This window comes from Ornithorhynchus anatinus, chromosome 7 (assembly GCF_004115215.2).
Source record: "Ornithorhynchus anatinus isolate Pmale09 chromosome 7, mOrnAna1.pri.v4, whole genome shotgun sequence".
NCBI lineage: Eukaryota > Metazoa > Chordata > Mammalia > Monotremata > Ornithorhynchidae > Ornithorhynchus > Ornithorhynchus anatinus.
In genome coordinates, this window is record NC_041734.1 from 63,182,577 (window position 1) to 63,201,586 (window position 19,010).

Genomic DNA, 19,010 nt, shown 5'->3' on the forward strand with positions numbered 1-19,010 from the left:
GTCTAAGAGGGAGGGAGAACAGGTATATGTAATTCCATTTTACAGAAGAGAAAACTGAGGCTCATAGAAGTTAAGTGACTGGCCTAAGGGCCCCAGCAGGCAGGTGGAGGAGCTAGGATTAGAACCCAGGTTTCTTGACTTTTGGCCCCTTGCTCTTTCCAATAGACCACACTGCTTCTGACTTGTTGGCAGAGAAGGTCAGAGAGGCAGGGAGTAGAGCTACTCTCAGTGGGTAGCCCCTCCTAAGAGCAAGAAGGAGTCTCTGGTTTCCTGGGTCCCACCAGAAGCAGTCGCAGCTACTTCAGAGCCCTGAGGTGGATTTAGATCCATCTAGGGTGGACATTCAGAGATTTAGATTATCGGTTGTGTTAATATCTCCCACGGGTATCTCCCTGCGCTTGGCCTAGCCCAGTGTGGGTGCTATTCCAAAGATGGATGCCGTGAATCCGTCCCTCCTAGCATGGTCTTCCCTGGGATAAGCAGCTCTCTGGGGCACTGACAAGTTGAGCAATGTCCTTTGTCCAACAGGAAATGTCCATGGTCACATCTGACACATATTCAAGGGATTTAAGAAAGGAAGGAAGGGCAAATGGCAGACAAGGACTGGGGGAATGGTGGCTTTTTCCTCCTCCGTGTGTTACATAGCAGCCCAAGAGGGCAGAGATCCAACAACCAAAGTCACCGGGGAGAATTATCCCACCTAAGACGCCAGGATGTCATCCAGGGAAGTAGCGAGGACTGGATCCAGTCCTCACCAGCAGTGATAATCCTTGGAAGGAAGGTCTGGTCTGGGAGAGCAATGCAGAGGTGTGGCCAGAACAGGAATGTTGACGTAGTCGTCTGAATCAGAGTCGCTTGAGTCATCCGGGTATTCCCAGTGAGGCTTTTGGGGGGACTGGTGGCACAGAGTCTTCGGTACCTAGGAAAACCCAAAGGTGGTATCCCGGGATTGGAGATGGTGACCCCAAAGTTGGGAAGTCAGCTTGGGGTTGATCTAAGTGGCCTGAAGATCCATTTAAAAAATCTCCCGGCAATCTGGGTTGCTGTGACACCCACTGGCATTGCTATTACACTGTTTTTCTCACCTGCTAAAGCTTTCTTTGTCATACTGCCCTACACAATCTGATGATATTCCCAACTTTGGCTAGTAGGGATCAAACAAGGGTATACTGAACCCCTGGCTCAAACGCGAATCCATACAAATCTACCCATCTAAAAGAAATAGCAGAGACTAATAAATAGAGCACGGCCCGGGAGTCAGAAGGACCTGGGTTCTAATCCCACTCCACCATTTCTCTGCTGTGTGACTCTGGGCAAATCACCTCACTTCTCTGTGCCTCAATTACCTCATCTGTAAAATGGAGATTGAGTGTGAGCCCCATGTGCATGAACTGTGTCCAACTTGACTAGCTTAGTAGAGTGCCTGGCCCATAGTAAGCGCTTAACAAATACCATTGAAAGAATGAAGGACTCTTACTAACCCCCACAGCAGAGAAGAGCTACCATTTTCACGAGGCACTAAGCAGGCTCCTGAACTTATCTGGGTTTCCCTACCTAGGGACGGTGTGGGAGGGTGAGATCAGATCAACCAAAGCAGTAGGCCTTTGAAAGACATGGTTCAGCTGCTTAGCACAGTGCTCCACATACACCATCGGAGGAATGAATAAGCTAGACTTGGCAGACTCCAGCTTGCTCATTGATCTTGGCTTTCTAGGCGATATCATGGTATTGAACCAAACAAGAAAACAGCCTCGGGATAGGGCAGTAAATCAGGAAAGTAGAGAAAAGAGACAGGTGAGGAGGAAAAAGAAAACAACTTGCTGAGGGGTGAAGGTGCCCCTGCTGCAAATCTCTACATCAGGGCCATGGCATCTTTCCACCCCAGCAGAGGAGATGTTGCAGAGAGTTTCTGTTCAAACTTCCATTTTGGGGGTGCTCTTGTTGGGGTCCTAGATCAATCAGTCAATTAATCAATGGTACCTATTGAAGGCTTATTGTGTACAGAGCACTATATAAGCATTAGAAAGAGGATTGCCCAACAGAGTTGGTAGGCATGTTCTCTGTCCACAAGCAACATGGTCTAATAATAATAATGATGGTATTTGTTAGGCACTTACTATGTGCAAAGTACTGTTCTAAGCGCTGGCGGGGAATACAACGTGATCAGGTTGTCCCATGTGGGGCTCCACAGTCTCAATCCCCATTTTACAGATGAGGTAACTGAGGCACAGAGAAGTTTAGTGACTTGCCCAAAGTCACATAGCTGACAAGTGGCGGAGCCGGGACTAGAACCCTTGACCTCTGACTTCCAAGCCCGGGCTCTATTCCACTGAGCCACGCTGTTTCTCATAGGATAGATCACCAACTTGGGCATCAGAAAACCTGGGTTCAAATCTCTGCTCTGCCACTTGTCAACAGTGTGACCTTGGACAAGTCACTTAACTTTTCTGGGTTTTAGTTTCCTCAGCTGTAAAATGGAGATTCAAAAACCTGTCCACCCTCCTATTTGTGAGCTCCATAAGGGAAAGGGACTGTGTCTGGTCTGATTAATTTGATTAATCTGATTAATTTGCATCTATCCCAGTGCTTAGAACAATGTTTGACACATAATAAGTGCTTAACAAATACAATAAAAAAGGAAGTTTACAGTCTAGAGGGGGAGACAGACATTAAATAAGTTACTGGTATATAATAATAATTAAGGTATTTGTTAAATGATTACTAAGCACTGGGGTGAACAGAAGGAAATCGGGTTGGACACAGTCCCTGTCCCACATGGGGTCACTATCTTAATCCCCATTTTACAGATGAGGTAACTGAGGCACAGAAAAGTGAAGTGACTTGCCCAAGGCACAGAGCAGACAAGTGGCAGATCCAGGAGTAGAACCCCCAACCTTCTGACTCCCAGGCCCATGCTTTATCCATTACACCATATAAGTTCTGGGGGGTTAGGGGTAGGGGGCTACAATACCAAGAGCTTAAATGGTACAGATACAAGTAAATAGATGATTCAGAAAGGATAAGGAATATGGGAAATGAGGGCTTAATCAGGGAAGGCCTCTTGGAGAAGAGATGACCTTACTAAGGTTTTGAAGGTGGGGAGAGTGATTGTCTGTTGGATGTGAAGGGGGAGGGAGTTCCAGGTCACAGGAGGATGTGGGAGAGGGGCCAAGGTGAGAGAGGCAAGTTCAAGGCACAGGGAGGAGTGAAGGTGGTGTTAGAGGAGTGAAGTGGGCAAGCTGGGCTAAAGTAGATCAGTGTGGTAAAATAGGAAGGGCAGAGTTGATTGAGAGCTTTAAAGCCAATGGTAAGTCTTTTGTGATTAAGGTGTGAAGGGATGGGGTGGGATGTGCGATTTTGAGAGAAGAGAGAGATCTCCTCCTGAGATACTGCTGGGAAAGATGGGAGAGTCAAAGAGGGTACAGGAGGAGTGGGGGGTCTGGAGAGGAGCAAGGAAAATATTTAAAGATCCAGGCAGGTGCTAGATCCAGGTACCAGAGGGAGAGGTTCCTAGATGGCTACCAAGGGAAAACTCCCTGGGGGCCTTCCAACTTGGAAGTGGGAGGACAGCTGCTCTGTCAATCACTCTGATTGATCCTGGGCTTCCTTTTATTTATTTTGGGAGCCCCTTGGGATCGATCAATCAATCAGTCACATTTATTGAGTTCTTACTTCAGAGTACTGTACTAAAAGCTAGGGAGAGTATGATAATATAACAGAGTGGGTAGACACAATCCCTGCTCAAGATAAGCTTGCAGCCTTAAGGGGGAGGCAGACATTAATATAAATAAATGAACTTTGAATATATTCATAAGTGCCGTGGGAATGAGGGAGGGCTGAATAAAGGGAGCAAATGCAAGGGCAAGGGCGATGCAGAAGAGAGTGGGAGAAGAGGAAATCAAGGCTTAGTCAGGGAAGGCCTCTCGGAGGAGGTGAGCCTTTAGTAAGGCTTTGAAGGTGGGGAGAGTAATCGTCTGACAGATATGAAGAGGGAGGGCGTTCCAGGCCAGAGGCAGAACGTGGGCGAGAAGGTGGCAAGGTAGATGAGATTGAGGTACAGTGAGTAGGTTGGCATGAGAGGAGTGAAGTGTGAGGGCTGAGTAGTAGTGGGAGACCAGCGAGGTGAGGTGGAGGGGGCAACGTGATCGAGTGCTTCAAAGCTGACGGTGAGGAGTTTCTGTTTGATGTGGAGGAGAAAGGGCGACCATATATTATGGTTTTCATTGACTCTCCCCTCCCTGATTCTCACCTGGGAGCTTGATTGGAACTTGCGCCCCCGCAACCCCTCACTGGAAACCATTTGGACCCAGCGGGGGCAGGAGCAGCAGGTGAAGTGGAGGGCCCCCTTCCCCAGACCTGGGCTGGCAAACCCCAAAGCCAAGGCTGGGAGAAGCCGGCGCCCGAGGAGGAATTCCCCGCCAAGGTGGGAGATATGATGCATCCTCCAAACACCCAGCCGCTAAGGGAGGGGCCCGGTGTCGGGTGACTCAGGCTCCACTTCCCGTGCTGAGTCGGAGACTGACGGGAGATGCGGAGGCCCCGTTGCCAATCTGGGGGCGGGGGGGGGGGGGGGGACGGGGACGGGTGAGGTAATTCTAATGATAATAATAATGATAATGGTATTTGTAAAATGCTTACTATGTGCCAGACACTATACTAAGCGCTGAGGTGGATACAAGGAAATCAAGTTGGACAGAGGCCCTGTCCCATGTGGGGCTCACAGTCTCAATCCCCATTTTACAGAAGAGGTAACTGAAGTCCAGAGAATAATAAAAATAATAATTGTGGTATTTGTTAAACGCTTAGTATGTGCCAGACACTGTACTAAAAGCTGGGGTGGGTTCAAGCAAATCTGGTTGGACACAGTCCCTGTCCCATGTCGGGCTCACAGTTTCAAACCCGTTTTCACAGATGAGGTCACTGAGGCACGGAGAAGTGAAGTGACTTGCCGAAGGTCACACAGCAGACAAATGGCAGAGCCGGGATTAAAACCCATGATCTTCTAACTCCCAGACTCATGCTCTACCCACTACGCCATGCTGCTTCTCCTTTGAGCAGAGACCTGGAGAAGACTTCCAGGGGAGCTGAGGATGTTCACACTCACTGCACTGGTGCAAATATTGATTCTGTTTTTGCACCTTCAAAGAGAGGTGAGGGAAGTGGTGGAGGGAGCATTTAGACAGCCACCAAACTTCGAAATATTCTTACGCTCTACTATTTCCCCCATCCCTAATCTATGTCACTGTCGGTCTTTGTCTATTGACTATAAGCTCTTCCGGGCAGGGATGGCATCTACCAACTCTGTTTTATGGTACTTTCCCAAATGCTTAGTGGAGAGTTCTGCACGCATAGTAAGCACATAATAAATACCAACGATTGATTGATCGATTAACTCCATGCCCTTTCAACCTCAGCATACGAGTTTACAGAATTCAAAATTACTTATTAAAATGAGTGATCGATCATTAGACCTACTTATTACTCCACAGCCATGTATTACAATAATGTTCCATCTTTCATTCAAGACATTATTGCTTTAGGTCATAATGATAGATTAGGATTTAAGGATTTTCGTAAACACCGGAGAGGTAAATATTTCATTTGCACACCTCAGTCATTTACAAATGTATTTTTAGGCCAAAAGGTAAGCACTTACTCATTTTTGCTAAGACCCAAGGGAGATCAGGAAATGGAGCTAATTAGTCAATCAATTGTGTTCTAATTCCATCTCTGCTACTTGTCTATTTGACCTTGGGCAGGTTGCTTAGTTTCTCTGTGCCTCAGTTACCTCATCTGTAGAATGGGGGTTAAGACTGTGAGCCCCTTTAGGGACCTGGACTATATCCAACCTGATTAGCCTATATCTACCCCAGAACTTAGTGCAGAGCATGACACATAGTAATCGCTTAATAAAAGGCACAAAAAATGAATATAATGGCATTTATTGAGTGCTTGCTGTGGGCAGAACACTGTACTAAACCCTTGGAGAGTAAAACAATCTCCATTCACAAGGAGCTCACAATCTAGCAGGAGATATAGATTACCAAAAGGAATGTGCCATCCTCTGCCTCTCCCTTCTCCTTCCCTCTATTTAGGGATTCTATATGAGCTTTAGAGTAATGATAATAATAATATTTGTTAACAATAATAATAATAATGTTGGCATTTGTTAAGTGCTTACTATGTGCAGAGCACTGTTCTAAGTGCTGGGGTAGATACAGGGTAATCAGGTTGTCCCACATGAGGCTCACAATCTTAATCCCCATTTTACAGATGAGGTAACTGAGGCACAGAGAAGTTAAATGACTTGCCCGCAGTCACACAGCTGACAAGTGGCAGAGTCTGCATTCGAACCCATGACCTCTGACTCTCAAGCCCGGGCTCTTTCCACTGATCCAGCGGGGAGGCAGACATCAAAACAAGTAAACAGGCATCATAGCATCAATATAAATAGTGTCAAGCACTGTTCTAAGCGCTGGGGTAGATACAAGGTAATAAGGATGGACACAGTCCCTGTCCCACACAAGGCTCACAATTTTAATCCCCATTTTACAGATGAGGTAACTGAGGCACAGAAAAGCTAAGTGACTTGCACAAAGTCACACAGGAGACAAGTAGCAGAGACAGGATTTGGATCAGGTCCTTCTAACACCGAGGCCTGTGCTCTATTCACTCAGCTTCACTGCTTCTTGAGCAAGTTAGTTATTCAATTTCCCCATCCTCAATTACCTTGTATCTACACCAGTGCTTAGTAAAAATAATTACAATAATGACTGTATTTGTTAAGTTCTTAGTATATGCCAAGATCTGTTCTAAGTGGTGGGGCAGATACAAGGTTATCAGGTTGGACACAGTCGCTGTCCCATGCGGGGATCACAATCTTAATCCCCATTTTCCAGATGAGGTAACTGAGGCCCAGAGAAATTAAGTGATTTGCCCAAGGTCACACAGTAGACAAATGGCAGAGTCAGGATTAGAAGCCAGGTACTTTTGACTCCCAAACCCATGCTGTATCCACTAGGCCGCATTGCTTAGTAGAGTGCCTGGCACATAGTCAACATTTAACAAGTACCACAATTACTATTATCATTATTATTATTAGCAGTGTTATTTGTGGGAGATCTTGAATGTGTTGGTTGCAGACCAACCTTCTTGACCTCTAAACCTAGTGAGAGAGGCAGCAGGAGGAGAGGCTGAGGAAAGGAAGGGAGAAAAGGCTTTGGGAAAACTGTGTGACAGGGAAATTTAAATTTGGGATGACAAAGATCATTTTTGTGACTAAATGATTTTTGAAAGTTACCTGCCCTGTGGTTTTGGTGCCAGGCCACTGCCTGGGGCCCCAGCCCAGGTAGGCAAATATGAATATATAAAGCAAATCAATGAGCATATCCCTAGCAAGACAAGATCACACAGCAGACACATGGAGAGCGGGAATTAGAACACAGATCCTGTGGCTCCCAGGCCATGCTCTTTCTACTAGGCCACACTGCCCCTGCATATATAGAGGAACTGGAGCGGTCATCACAGAGATGTGGGAGACCGGGGGGCTCCAGTCATCACTGTACCCACCTGAGAAGGTGATGATGATGTTGGTATTTGTTAAGCGCTTACTATGTGCAGAGCACTGTTCTAAGCGCTGGGGTAGACACAGGGGAATCAGGTTGTCCCACGTGGGGCTCACAGTCTTCATCCCCATTTTACAGATGAGGGAACTGAGGCACAGAGAAGTTAAGTGACTTGCCCACAGTCACACAGCTGACAAGTTGAACGTACCTGGTCCAGTGCTGAAGCAGCTGGAGCTCCCAGCTCTGCGGAGGATGGATCCCTCTCACCTGGAGGAGGGGAGAATTGATGTCTCAGAAAATTGATGACTCAATGTGGGGAAGGGATATGGTCTTCTGTCCCTTTCTCCAGCTGGTTTTCCCCACTTGGGCAATGTGGTTGAGATGGGCAGGGGAAACTAAGGGTGGAAAGGGTTTATGGGAAGGCTCATCCAGAGCAGAGAAGGGAAGGGAGGTTAATGGGAGTTGAGGGCTTCAACAGGAAACATTCCCCTCAAATCCCAGGTTCCTCTGAGGAGAGGGAGCCGAGGGATGGTGGGAGGGGGATGGTGGGTCTGGCCAAGGTGGACAAACCACTCTGAGCCTAGGGAGAGGGACGGTTGAAGCCCCCTGTCCTACTCAATGCTTCTGAGCTCATCCAGCCCCCTATCCCGACCCCCGATCGCCAAACTGTCTCTTGGACCCTCTCACCGTACTTGGCCCCTCCTTGAGGTCTGCGGGGGCAGGCGCTGTAGATGTTATTCTGGGCCAGGGGCCTCTGGGAGCGGGCTCTCTGAAACATGGGCCGCCGCGAGGGGTCCAGCTCACTCATTCTGACGGCCAGACGGCTGATTCGGCTGGACAGGGCTTCTCGGAAGGAAGCACAAGTGATGATTATGGATAGAGCCTGAGCGTTCCCTGAGAACGAGTCCTTTGAGACCACGAGATTCCAGACTTGAGTGGATCCATCAACGCAACTTACTGAGTGTTTACTGCTTCCTCTCCCTTCTGTGTCATCCCTCCACTTGGATTTGTTCCCTTAATTCACGTCATCCTCCGGCCCAAAGCACTTATGTCCGTACTCAATTTAAATTAACGCCTGTCTCCCCTCTCAAATAAGCTCCTTGCAGGCAGGAATCGTCTAACAGTTCTGCTATATTGCACTCTCCCAAGCTCTGCACACAGTAAGTGTTCAATAAATACAACTGATTGTAAAGCACTGCGCTATGCACTTGGGAGAATGCAGTAAACTAGACCCACTCCCTGCCTTCAGGGAGCTTATACTTTAAAAAGGGAAGATTCTGTCCCCAAAACTCTTCTATTCTCCTTTTCCTTTTGTTCCACACTCCATCCAGAAGAGACCCAGGGGGTGAAAGCAGGGGTATCAGTCTTCTCTACTACTTACCTGCCCCAGATTGGTTTTCATCCTAGGGCGTGGGCGAGAGGCTTTTTGCCAGACTGAGTTAGAATGGATTAGTCCTGCTTAATGATGGGGGTGGGAAGTAGGGAAAGGGCCGGGACGGGACCCATTGCAGCTGCAGGGGGTAGACTGGATTAGACCCAGGGGTTGGTGAGAGACTTGACCATGATGATTTTGACTCTGCCCACTTTCTTGATCTTCTTGGCCAAGTCAGAAAGAAATCAACATGCAGAGCCCAGCCTGGGGAGAAGCCAGCAGCCCTAACTCTCTCCTGTCCATTTTTCCTGCACAGTCAGGAATAGCCAACTGGACACTGGACTCTGGAAACCAGAACACTTAGATATACAGAGATGAGAATGCGTCTGTTTAATGTATTGCAGTCTCCCAAGCGCTTAGTACAGTCCTCAGCACACCGTGAGACTCAATAAGTACAATTTAATTAATTAATTAATTTCCCCTGTTTCCCTCCCTCCGAATTTGGTGAGGAATGCAGAGGGGTGGGAGTGGGGCCAGGGATCACAACATTTTCCCCCCCAAGTCCAGGATGCCCTGCTCCATCTAGACTTTGGATGTGGAAGGTGATGTCAGTTTGGTGTTCCCATGGGGAATTCAGTCCCCTCCAAAACCTGGGTCTCCCAGGCAGCTTCCTGCCTTCTCTTCCACCCCCTTCATCCAACGCACACACCTCCCCTCACCTCTCACCTCTCTTTCTTCGGAGTTTCTTCTTCAACATGATCACCAGAATCATCAACAGGAGGAAAGCCAGGACGATGGGAATCAGGACAGTGGGAAATCCCTTGTCCCCTTGCCTATAGAAGTCAAAGTTGTGGGAGGATTAAGGGTGTGAAGGAGGGAAGGGAAGTTGGGATTCAGAAAGGGGCTGTCAGACATCACTGATTTTCTTCCATTTATCCTGAGCATGGTCCCAGCATGGGGAAGGTCCCCTGTAGGTCCCCAGGATAGAGAGAAATCCCCTGAAGGTCCTCTCACCTGTACCTATGCAGGTTTGTGTGCTGAGCAAAGCTGGCGGTGCGGAATCCAGAGAGAGCATTCTTTGACTGGGTCCTGGAAGCCAGGGGTGAGGGAGGGAGCGCGGGTTGCTTGGCAGCGGCAGAGGGGGTTCTGGGAGTTGGAAACGGGATGATGCCTGGGAGGGTGGAAGGTCCATGCCGAGCCCTCTGACTGGTGGTTCGTTGGGGTTTTGTGGTGACTGCAGGGAACAGAGAGTAATCTTTTTAACTGGGAAATGCCAGAACCTGTCCTGGCCTGAGCCCCTGGGGAACAGTTGGGGAACATCTGGGGAACAGCTGGGGGAAATGGCTGGGAGAATGGCTTGGGGACCGGCTGGGGGAATGGTTGTGGGAATGGCTCGGGGGGGGGGGGGGGACGCCTGGGGGGGTTGGCTGGGATAATGGCTGGGGGAACGACTTGTTGCCGAATTGTACATTCCAAGCGCTTAGTACAGTGCTCTGCACATAGTAAGCACTCAATAAATATGAATGAATGAATGAATGAATGAATGAGAAACTGCTGTGGGGTTGGCTGTGGGAACTGCTATGAGACCGGCTGGGGGGAATGGCTGGGGGGTGGCTGGGGAAATGGCTGGAGGAACAGCTGTGGGGATGGCCGTGGGAACTGCTCTGGGAATGGCTGGGGAAATGTCTGGAGGAACTGCTGAAGGAATGACTGGACGACCTACTTGGGGAATGGCTCAGGAAAGCCTCAGAGGGGATTGCTTGAGGTACAGCTAGAGGAATAGCTGGGGGAACAGCCACGGGAACGGCCCGGGGATAGCTTGGGGGACAGCTTGGGGAATGGCTGTGGGGATGACTAGAGGAATGGACCTGGGAACAGCTGGAGGGATGGTGGAGAGAACGGCTGGTGGGTTAGCTTGGGGGCCGGCTGGAGGACCGACTCGGGGAATGGCCCGGGGAAAGTCCTGGGGAATGACAGGAGAACAGCTGCTCAGAGCTCCAGAGATCAGTCGGCAGAAATTCTCAGTTCTCACCCCTCACCCCTCAGTTGAGTCTGGGAGTCAGACTCAAACTGCTGTGAAGTCCACCTACCCATTTGTCCCCAGTGGATGGGTACTTATGATTGGGAATTTAATCCTGAAGAGCTTGTGGAGGACTGGTGTGGGGAGTGGTCGGAAAGTCAATTCAATCAATTATCGGCATTTATTGAGCGCTTACTGTGTTCCGAGCACTGTAGTGCATGCTTGGAAGAATACAACATTCCCTACCCACAAGGACTTTTCAGTTTACAGGGGAGACAGACGTTAAAATACATTACGGATAGGTCCGTAAGTGTCCATAAGTTCTTTAGACTGTGAGCCCATTGTTGGACAGGGATTGTCTCTATCTGTTGCCGAATTGTACATTCCAAACACTTAGTACAGTGATCTGCACACAGTGAGCGCTCAATAAATACGACTGAATGAATACTTCCATCTTCCACATCTTCCTCCCCCTCTGGACTGTGAGCTCACTGGGGGCAGGAATGTGTTTGTGAAGCATGGCCTAGTGGCAAGAACACGGGCATGGGAGTCCGAGGTTGTGGGTTCTAATCTCAGCTCCTCACTTGCCTGCTGTGTGACCTTGGTCAAGTCACTAAACGTCTTTGTGCCTCAGTTGCCTCATCTGTAAAATGGAGATTAAAACTGTAAATCCCAAGTGGGACAGGGACTGTGTTCAACCTGATTACCTCGTATCTACCCCAGCTCTTAGAACAGTGTTCGGCACATAGTAAGTGCTTAACGGATGTCATTATTATTATTATCATTATTATATTTGCTCAAGCGCTTATCACAGTGCTTTGCACACAGTAAGCGCTCAACAAATACGATTGAATGAGTGAATGAAAATGCTGTGGGGCTGAGCGTGGGATGAATATCAAGTGCTTAAAAGGCACAAGGTGTAGCCGGTGGGAATCAGACAGCCGGGGGAAGGGGCCGACGCAGCCTGTCCCCTGGTGACCACTGGCTTGCGAGGACTCTGGGTTGGTTCCCGTCAGGACTGGCGACAGACAGGACTCAGGGGTGTGGAGCTGACTGCCTACAGCTAGGTCTGTTTAGTTATTGAGGGAGGGATAGTGGAGGTCCCCACTGGGCCCCATCCTGAGGGTGGAGACGTGGGTGTTCTGGGGGCCTCTGAGTGGAAGAGGAGGCCGGGTGGACCTCAGAGCAAGAGTTGGGGGAGAGGCTTCCTTCCCCCCCCGGCCAGGACCAGATGACCAGGTTCAGGAGAGGGAGGCTGAGGGTTGGTTAAGTCCTTATTTCTTCAGGTTCGTAGAGTCCCATAGGGTCATGGACTGGCCCTGGAGGGGCCGAAACTAAATGATACTAATAATGGTAACAGTAACCGCGGTATCTGTTAAGCACTTACTCTGTGCCAGGCACTGGACTGAGCTCTGGGGTTGATACAAACAAATCAGATTGACCACAGTCTCTGTCCCACATGGGACTCACAATCTCAACCCCCATTTTACAGATGAGGTAACCGAGGCCCTGAGACTTGCGCAAGGTCACACAGCCAACAAGTGGCAGAGCTGAGATTAGAACCCAGGTCCTTCTGACTCCCAAGCCCGTGCTCTAACCTCTAAGCTATGCTGCTTCCCAAAGTGTTGGAGGTGAGTTATATCCCTCTGAAGCCCAACCAGCAGGCCAGAAGGTGACCTAGGCAAGCAGCAAGTTCCTCAGAGTGGGGACCCTTCCAGAGTGGCCACAGCTGTTTGGTGGCCACAGACACCATTAATGGATTGGTTCAGCCCTGATTCCTAAGGCTTCCTCTGGGCCGGGTCCCAACCCCTTTAAGGATTTGATTTGTGCTCTTCCTCCCAAGGTAGGGATCCTCACCTGGTTTGTTGGCAGCCGCTGGGGAAGTGTCTGCTGGCCGAGGGGGTGGAGGGCTGGTCCTTAGCTGGCTAGTGGAGGGATCTGTTGACCACCTAAGCCAAGGAGGTGGAAGGATGGTCCTCAGCTGGCTTCCTCTCAAGAGCTTAGGGACTGGCACCATCTCTCTGAATGTACTGTGCCCTGTGGGTGGGAACAGAGAAAGCGTATCCCTAGAGACCAGACCCTCTTGGAGAAACCTTTTTTTAATGGAATTTATTAAGCAGTTATTATGTGCCAGGCACTGTACTGAGAGCTGGAATAGACTCAAGGTAATCAAGTTGGATTACTGCATCGGCCTCCTTGCTGACCTCCCAGCCTCCTGTCTCTCCCCACTCCAGGCCATACTTCACTCTCCCACCCGCATCACTTTTCTATAAAAACATTCAGGACACATCACCCTGCTCTTCAAAAAATTCCAGTGATTGCCCATCCACCGCCACACCAAACAAAAACTCCACACCATGGGAAGCAGCATGGCATAGTGGATAGAGCACGGGCCTGGGAGTCAGAAGGTCATGGGTTCTAATCCCAGCTCTGCCACTTGTCTGCTGTTTGACCTTGGACAAGTCACTTCACTTCTCTGGGCCTCAGTTATCTCATCTGTAAAATGGGGATTAAGAATGTGAGTCCTGTGGGGAACAGGAACTGTGTCCAACCTGATTTGCTTATATCCACTATAGCACTTAGTATAATGTCTGGCAAAAAGTAAGCACCTAACAAATACTGTGTGACCTTGGGCAAGTCACTTCACTTCTCTGTGCCCCAGTTCCCTCATCTGTAAAATGGGGATGAAGACTGTGAGCCCCACGTGGGACACCTGATTACCTTGTATCTACCCCAGCGCTTAGAACAGTGCTTGGCACATAGTAAGCGCTTAACAAATACCAACATTTATTATTGGCTTTAAAGCACTCCACTACCTTACACCCTCCTACCTCACCTCACTTCTCTCCTTCTACAATCCAGCCTGCACACTTCGTTCCTCTCGTGCTAACCTTCTCACTGTGCCTTGACCTTGCCTGTCTCGCCACTGACCCCTAGTCCACATTCTGCCTCTGGCCTGGAACACCCTCCCTCCTCAAATCAGACAGACAATTACTCTCCCCCCTTCACAGCCTTACTGAAGGCACATCTCCCCCAAGAGGCCTTCCCAGACTAAGTAAGACCCACTTTTCCTCATCTCCCTCTCCCTTCTACATCACCCTATGTTCCCTTTGCTGTTCCGCCCTTCCGGCCCCACAGCACTTACGTACATATCTATAATTTTATTTATTTGTATTGATGTCTATTTCTATTGATGTCTGTTTCCCCTACTCTAGACCATAAGCTCACTGTGGGCAGGAAATGTCACTGTTTATTGTTGTATTGTATCCTCCCAAGTGTTTAATACAGTGCTCTGCACACAGAAGCGCTCAATAAATATGATTAAATGAATGAATGAATGGAAGTTAGACACAGTCCCTGTCCCACATGGGGTTCACAGCTCCATTTTACAGATGAGGTAACCAAGGTCCAGAGAAGTTAAGTGATATGGTCATGGTCACAGAGAAGACCTTGAGAAGCAGCGTGGCGCAGTGGAAAGAGCACGGGCTTTGGAGTTAGGGCTCATGAGTTTTAATCCCAGCTCTGCCACTTGTCAGCTGTGTGACTTTGGGCAAGTCACTTAACTTCTCTGTGCCTCAGTTCCCTCATCTGTAAAATGGGGATTAAGACTGTGAGCCCCACGTGGGACAACCTGATTCCCCTGTGTTTACCCCAGCAATTAGAACAGTGCTCTGCACATTGTAAGCGCTTAACAAATACCAACATTTATTTTATTTATTTAAGACAAGTGGCAGAGCCAAGTTTAGAACCTAGATTCTCTAACTCCCAGGTCCTTGCTCTTTTCACCAGGCCACATTGCTTCGTATTAAACCTTATCCCAAAACATCAACGTTGAGCTTAAGGGTCTCAGGCTGTTGTTCTGAGGGAAGGAGCTGGTCTCTGAGGCAGGAAATAAGGATTTGGGAGCCCCAGTGGAGAACCATAGAGGAGGAGGAGGGAGTAAGAGGAAAGGTTAGAAGCTTTGACAAAACCATTTCATTAGGACATCAACAATGCCTCTACAGGATTAATCCATTCAACACAATGTTCTGTCTTTGGTAGTGGCACCAAAGGATCTTTGGAGGAACAGTGGATTGGCAGCTCACCATGACATTCGGCATCATGGTTACAGTTAGACAGACTGACATCCTTAACTTCTCGCTCTGATAACCATCGTGTACCTCTGGCATATGATTCAGCCCAACTCCTTGTTGAACCTGTTGTTATTTGGGCACTCTCTGGGGGTAATGAATTCTATCTGCTGACCATCACAGCCTACTGTTACTCTGTCTTGAACCCATTACCTTCAAGCTTCAGTGGTGGCCCTGAATTCCACTGAAATTTGATGAAATCTTGCTTCTTGTTTGTGTCTGGGTAGATGAGCTGCAATTGGATATAGGTGGAATATTTCATTTGCCCGTGGTGGTGGTTGGGGGTAGGGAGAGGGGAGAATGCCCAATTTGTGGTTTGTATAGCTGCCCACAGCTATTTACTTCTCATTAGCCCTCTTCCAGGGAGTGGACAGGTACAGGGAGAGGAGAGAATGTTCAAATCTGCCCACAGGCCTCTCACTGCATGGTCTAGAGGAAGAGGAGGCATAGCAATAGGAGGAAACAGGAGAGGAGTAGGAAGAAAAGGAAGAGGAAGGGGAGGAGGGAGAAATAGAGAAGAGAGAGAAAGAGGAGTAGGGAAAGGAGCAAGAGCAGGAGGAGAAGGAAGAGGAGAAGGAAAAGTAGGAGGGAAAAGAGGAGAAACAAGAGAACAAAGAGAAGGAGAGGGAGGAGGAGGAAGAGGAGAAAGAGGAGGTGGAGGGAGAGGAAGAAGAGGAGGGGCAGGGAGAGGAGGAGAAAAAGAATGAAGAGAGGAGGAGGAGAAAGAGAAAGAGCCATTTTCTAAACTGAAGATTTTTCATTACCTGTGGATTTCAATTCCCTGCTCACTCTGAAACTCCTGACTCTTTTGGGTGTAAAAGGACTAGATCAGGAGGGAAATCCACTGCCTCCAGTGATCCTTAAGGATGCCAAGACCCAGCTCTCTCTTACTGCCCTGGAGCCATCAAGCAGGAGAACCTACCTCTTATCACACTCAGGCTGACCCACAGGGTCTTCCCCCGGTCAGTGACCAGGCCCGTCCCACAAGCATAGAGCCCGGTATCACTCTGGGTCAGCTCTCCCAACTCCACCAGGAAGATGTCCTCTTGAGGCACCTCAGTAAGTTTGACTCGGTTCTTGTAATCTTTCCCGACGTACTGCGTAGTGGACACCACCGTGTTGCACATTTCTGTTTCGTGTGATTCCCGACACAGGAACTTTCTCCCAAGGCTTTGCTTGGCCGGACATCTGATGGTGACGGAGCCAGCCCTCTCTCCGGTCAGTTGGATCCATGGTGGCCTCAGAGCACCAGAAACTGCCAATTAAGAAAAAAAAAATCAATCCATCCATCAACCAATCTATGATATTTATTGAGTACTTATTGTGTGTGTGTGTAGAGCACTATACAAAGCACTGAGGAAAGTGCAAATCCACAGAGTTGGAAATAATAATAATGATGGTGTTTGTTAAGCGCTTACTATATGCCAAGCACCGTTCTAAGCTCTAGAGTAGATACGAAGTAATGAGGTTGTCCTACATGGGGCTCACAGTCTTCATCCCCATTTTATGATGAGGTAACTGAGGCAAAGAGAAGTTAAGTGGCTTGCCTAAAGTCATACAGCTGAAAAGTGGTAGAGATGGGATTAGAATCCATGACCTCAGACTCCCAAGCCCATGCTCTTGCCACTAAGCCACTCCGCTTCTCTAGAACTTACAGTCCAACAGAGTCTCTGGTTTGGGGTTTGATATCGCTCATCTAGGTCTATTTGTCTATAGGACCATTCCTCCACTAAACTGTAAGCTCCTTGTGTCTTTCAACTCAGTTGTACTGTACTCTCCCAAGTTCCTAGTATGATGCTCAGCACACAGTAATCAATCCAGGCTATTTACTGAGTGATCACTATTGGCAGAGCTCTGTGCTAAGCATTTAGGAGAACGCAATACAACAGAGTTGGTAGGCCCATTCTCTGCCCACAAGGAATTTACAGCCTAGAGGGGAAGATAGGCATGAATATAAATTATGGATATTTATATAAGCAACATGAGGCTGCAGGTGGGTTAGACTATAGAGTACTGAAAGGGCACAAATCCAAGTGCAGGGGCGACTCTGAAGAGAAAAGAGGAGTAGGAAAAATGAAGACTAGTTGGAAAAGCCTCTTTGGAGAAGTTCTTAGTGAGGAAAGGACAGCTGCTTTTCCCCACAGGGCAGTGAGTTAGCTGTAGTGAGCCAGCTTGGGGTTTAGTTTCAAGAATAAGACCACTAGACAGAAAGGGTAAACTGAGACCCGGGGAAATTGGGTCTGTTTTGCTCCGTGCCCCAGAGGTGGAGACCAGGATGGGATGAAGGAATCCTGGGCCCCAAGCTACAGAAACACTCCAGGAGATCAGGTGGGTGGTTGTCCCTGTGAGGGCACCTCCTTCCCCTGTCTGCTCCCCTCAGCTCAAGGTCACCCTGTGGGGGCAGACCATCCTTCCTTCACCATCCCCAACTTCTCCATCCCCAAACGACAAACCTTCCTTCCCCCGACCATAGAACAGAATCCAAGAATCCTTACTTGACTGAGATGACGAGAATTATTATAATCACTCCCAGGGCCTATGGAATACCAAGCCCTGGAAAGCTCCGTCTCCAGACCGAGGGACATAATCCAGTTCAGTTCAAATGGTGCTTTTACAAGTGTCGCCTGCTGGGACCAGAGATAGCGGGCCGGGGTCTTGGCCAAAATATGAACCAAGCCTCCTCTTTTTACAGTTTCCTCATCTGTAAAAAGGGGATTAAATAAATACCTACTCTCCTCCTCTAGAATGTGAGCCCCATATGGGACAGGAACTGTGTCTAAACTGATCAACTTGTATTTACCTCCGCTCTTAGAACAGTGTTTGACACATAGTAACGGCTTAATCAACACCCCGGCTCTGCCGCCGTCCTCTCCCCGCAGGGTTCACCCAGACTTCAACTCCCAAGCCGGACCCCAGGAGGAGAGTTCGGAGCAGAGACAGGAACGTCTCAGGATTCCAGATTGGCTATGAGTTCCTTGGAGAACACCCCTCCCTCTCCCGCCCACCTTGGGATCCTTTGGCCCAGTCTCCCCTTCATACTTACTAGGCAAGATGAGGTAGATCCAGAGAGAGAAGGCCGTTGGAGGGGCGACACCCATCCCAAGGGCCAGAGGCCGGGCTCAGAAGGGGAGACGTAAACCCTGATGCCTAGTCCTCTCGGGGTCTCACGTCTCTGGCTCCCCGAGAGGCGCAAAACACAGAAAGCAGGAAGTCACCCTTAGCTGAGTTTACATGATTAGACCCCCGCCCCCACCCCAGCCCTTGTAGTAGGGAAAATAAGAAACCACAAAGGAAGCTGGTCGACCAGGTTTGAAATAACACATCGCGACAAGTGGAATGGAGAATGCAGGCTCAGACACAAACACCTCAGGCTTATTGGGTGCCTTTTGTTTGCAATAATCTCTCTGCCTAGCTGACTTCCAGAGGCTCAACCTCAATTGGGTTGACCTCTGACCCAGCTCAAACGTCTCTCCCGTTATTAGAGAAATCCAGGGATGGAAGCTTGGCCACTGTCTTCGGCTTTGCTGGACAAAAGCTAGTGGTCAGAACATTCTTCCTGAAAACAAATTTCCATTTCTAATTTCTCCTGAGCTTTTCTCCCTGCATTGTTACAAGACAGAATGGTGGAATCTGGGGGCCTGGAAGTCAGGCTGGTTCTATGGGAAGCATCGAGGCCCACTGGAAAGAGCATGGACCTCAAAGTCAGAGAACCTTGGTTCTAGTGTGGCTTATAGGATAGATCACAGATCTGGGATTCAGAAGGACCTGGACTCTAATCCTGGCTCCCCCATTTGTCTGCTGGGTGACCTTGGGCAAGTCACTTAACTTCTCTGGGCCTCAGTTACTTCACCTGTAAAATGGGGATTAAGGTTGTGAGCCCCACGTGGGACAGGAACTCTGTCCAACCCAATTTGCAAGTACCA

General features: G+C 48.9%; 1 protein-coding gene across 1 annotated transcript; it reads right to left on the reverse strand.

Annotated features, from left to right (window-relative positions):
* Positions 1–77: 77 nt before the first annotated feature.
* On the reverse strand, positions 78–18,309 carry LOC100088487 (fas apoptotic inhibitory molecule 3). Its single transcript, XM_029068406.2, has 8 exons — positions 18,131–18,309; positions 16,010–16,342; positions 12,815–12,994; positions 9,952–10,171; positions 9,664–9,770; positions 8,253–8,408; positions 7,774–7,832; positions 78–919 (listed from the first exon to the last, which is right to left on the reverse strand). The coding sequence occupies exons 1-8, from the start codon at positions 18,183–18,185 to the stop codon at positions 752–754; spliced, it is 1,278 nt and encodes a 425-aa protein (XP_028924239.1). The 5' UTR covers positions 18,186–18,309; the 3' UTR covers positions 78–751.
* Positions 18,310–19,010: the final 701 nt, after the last annotated feature.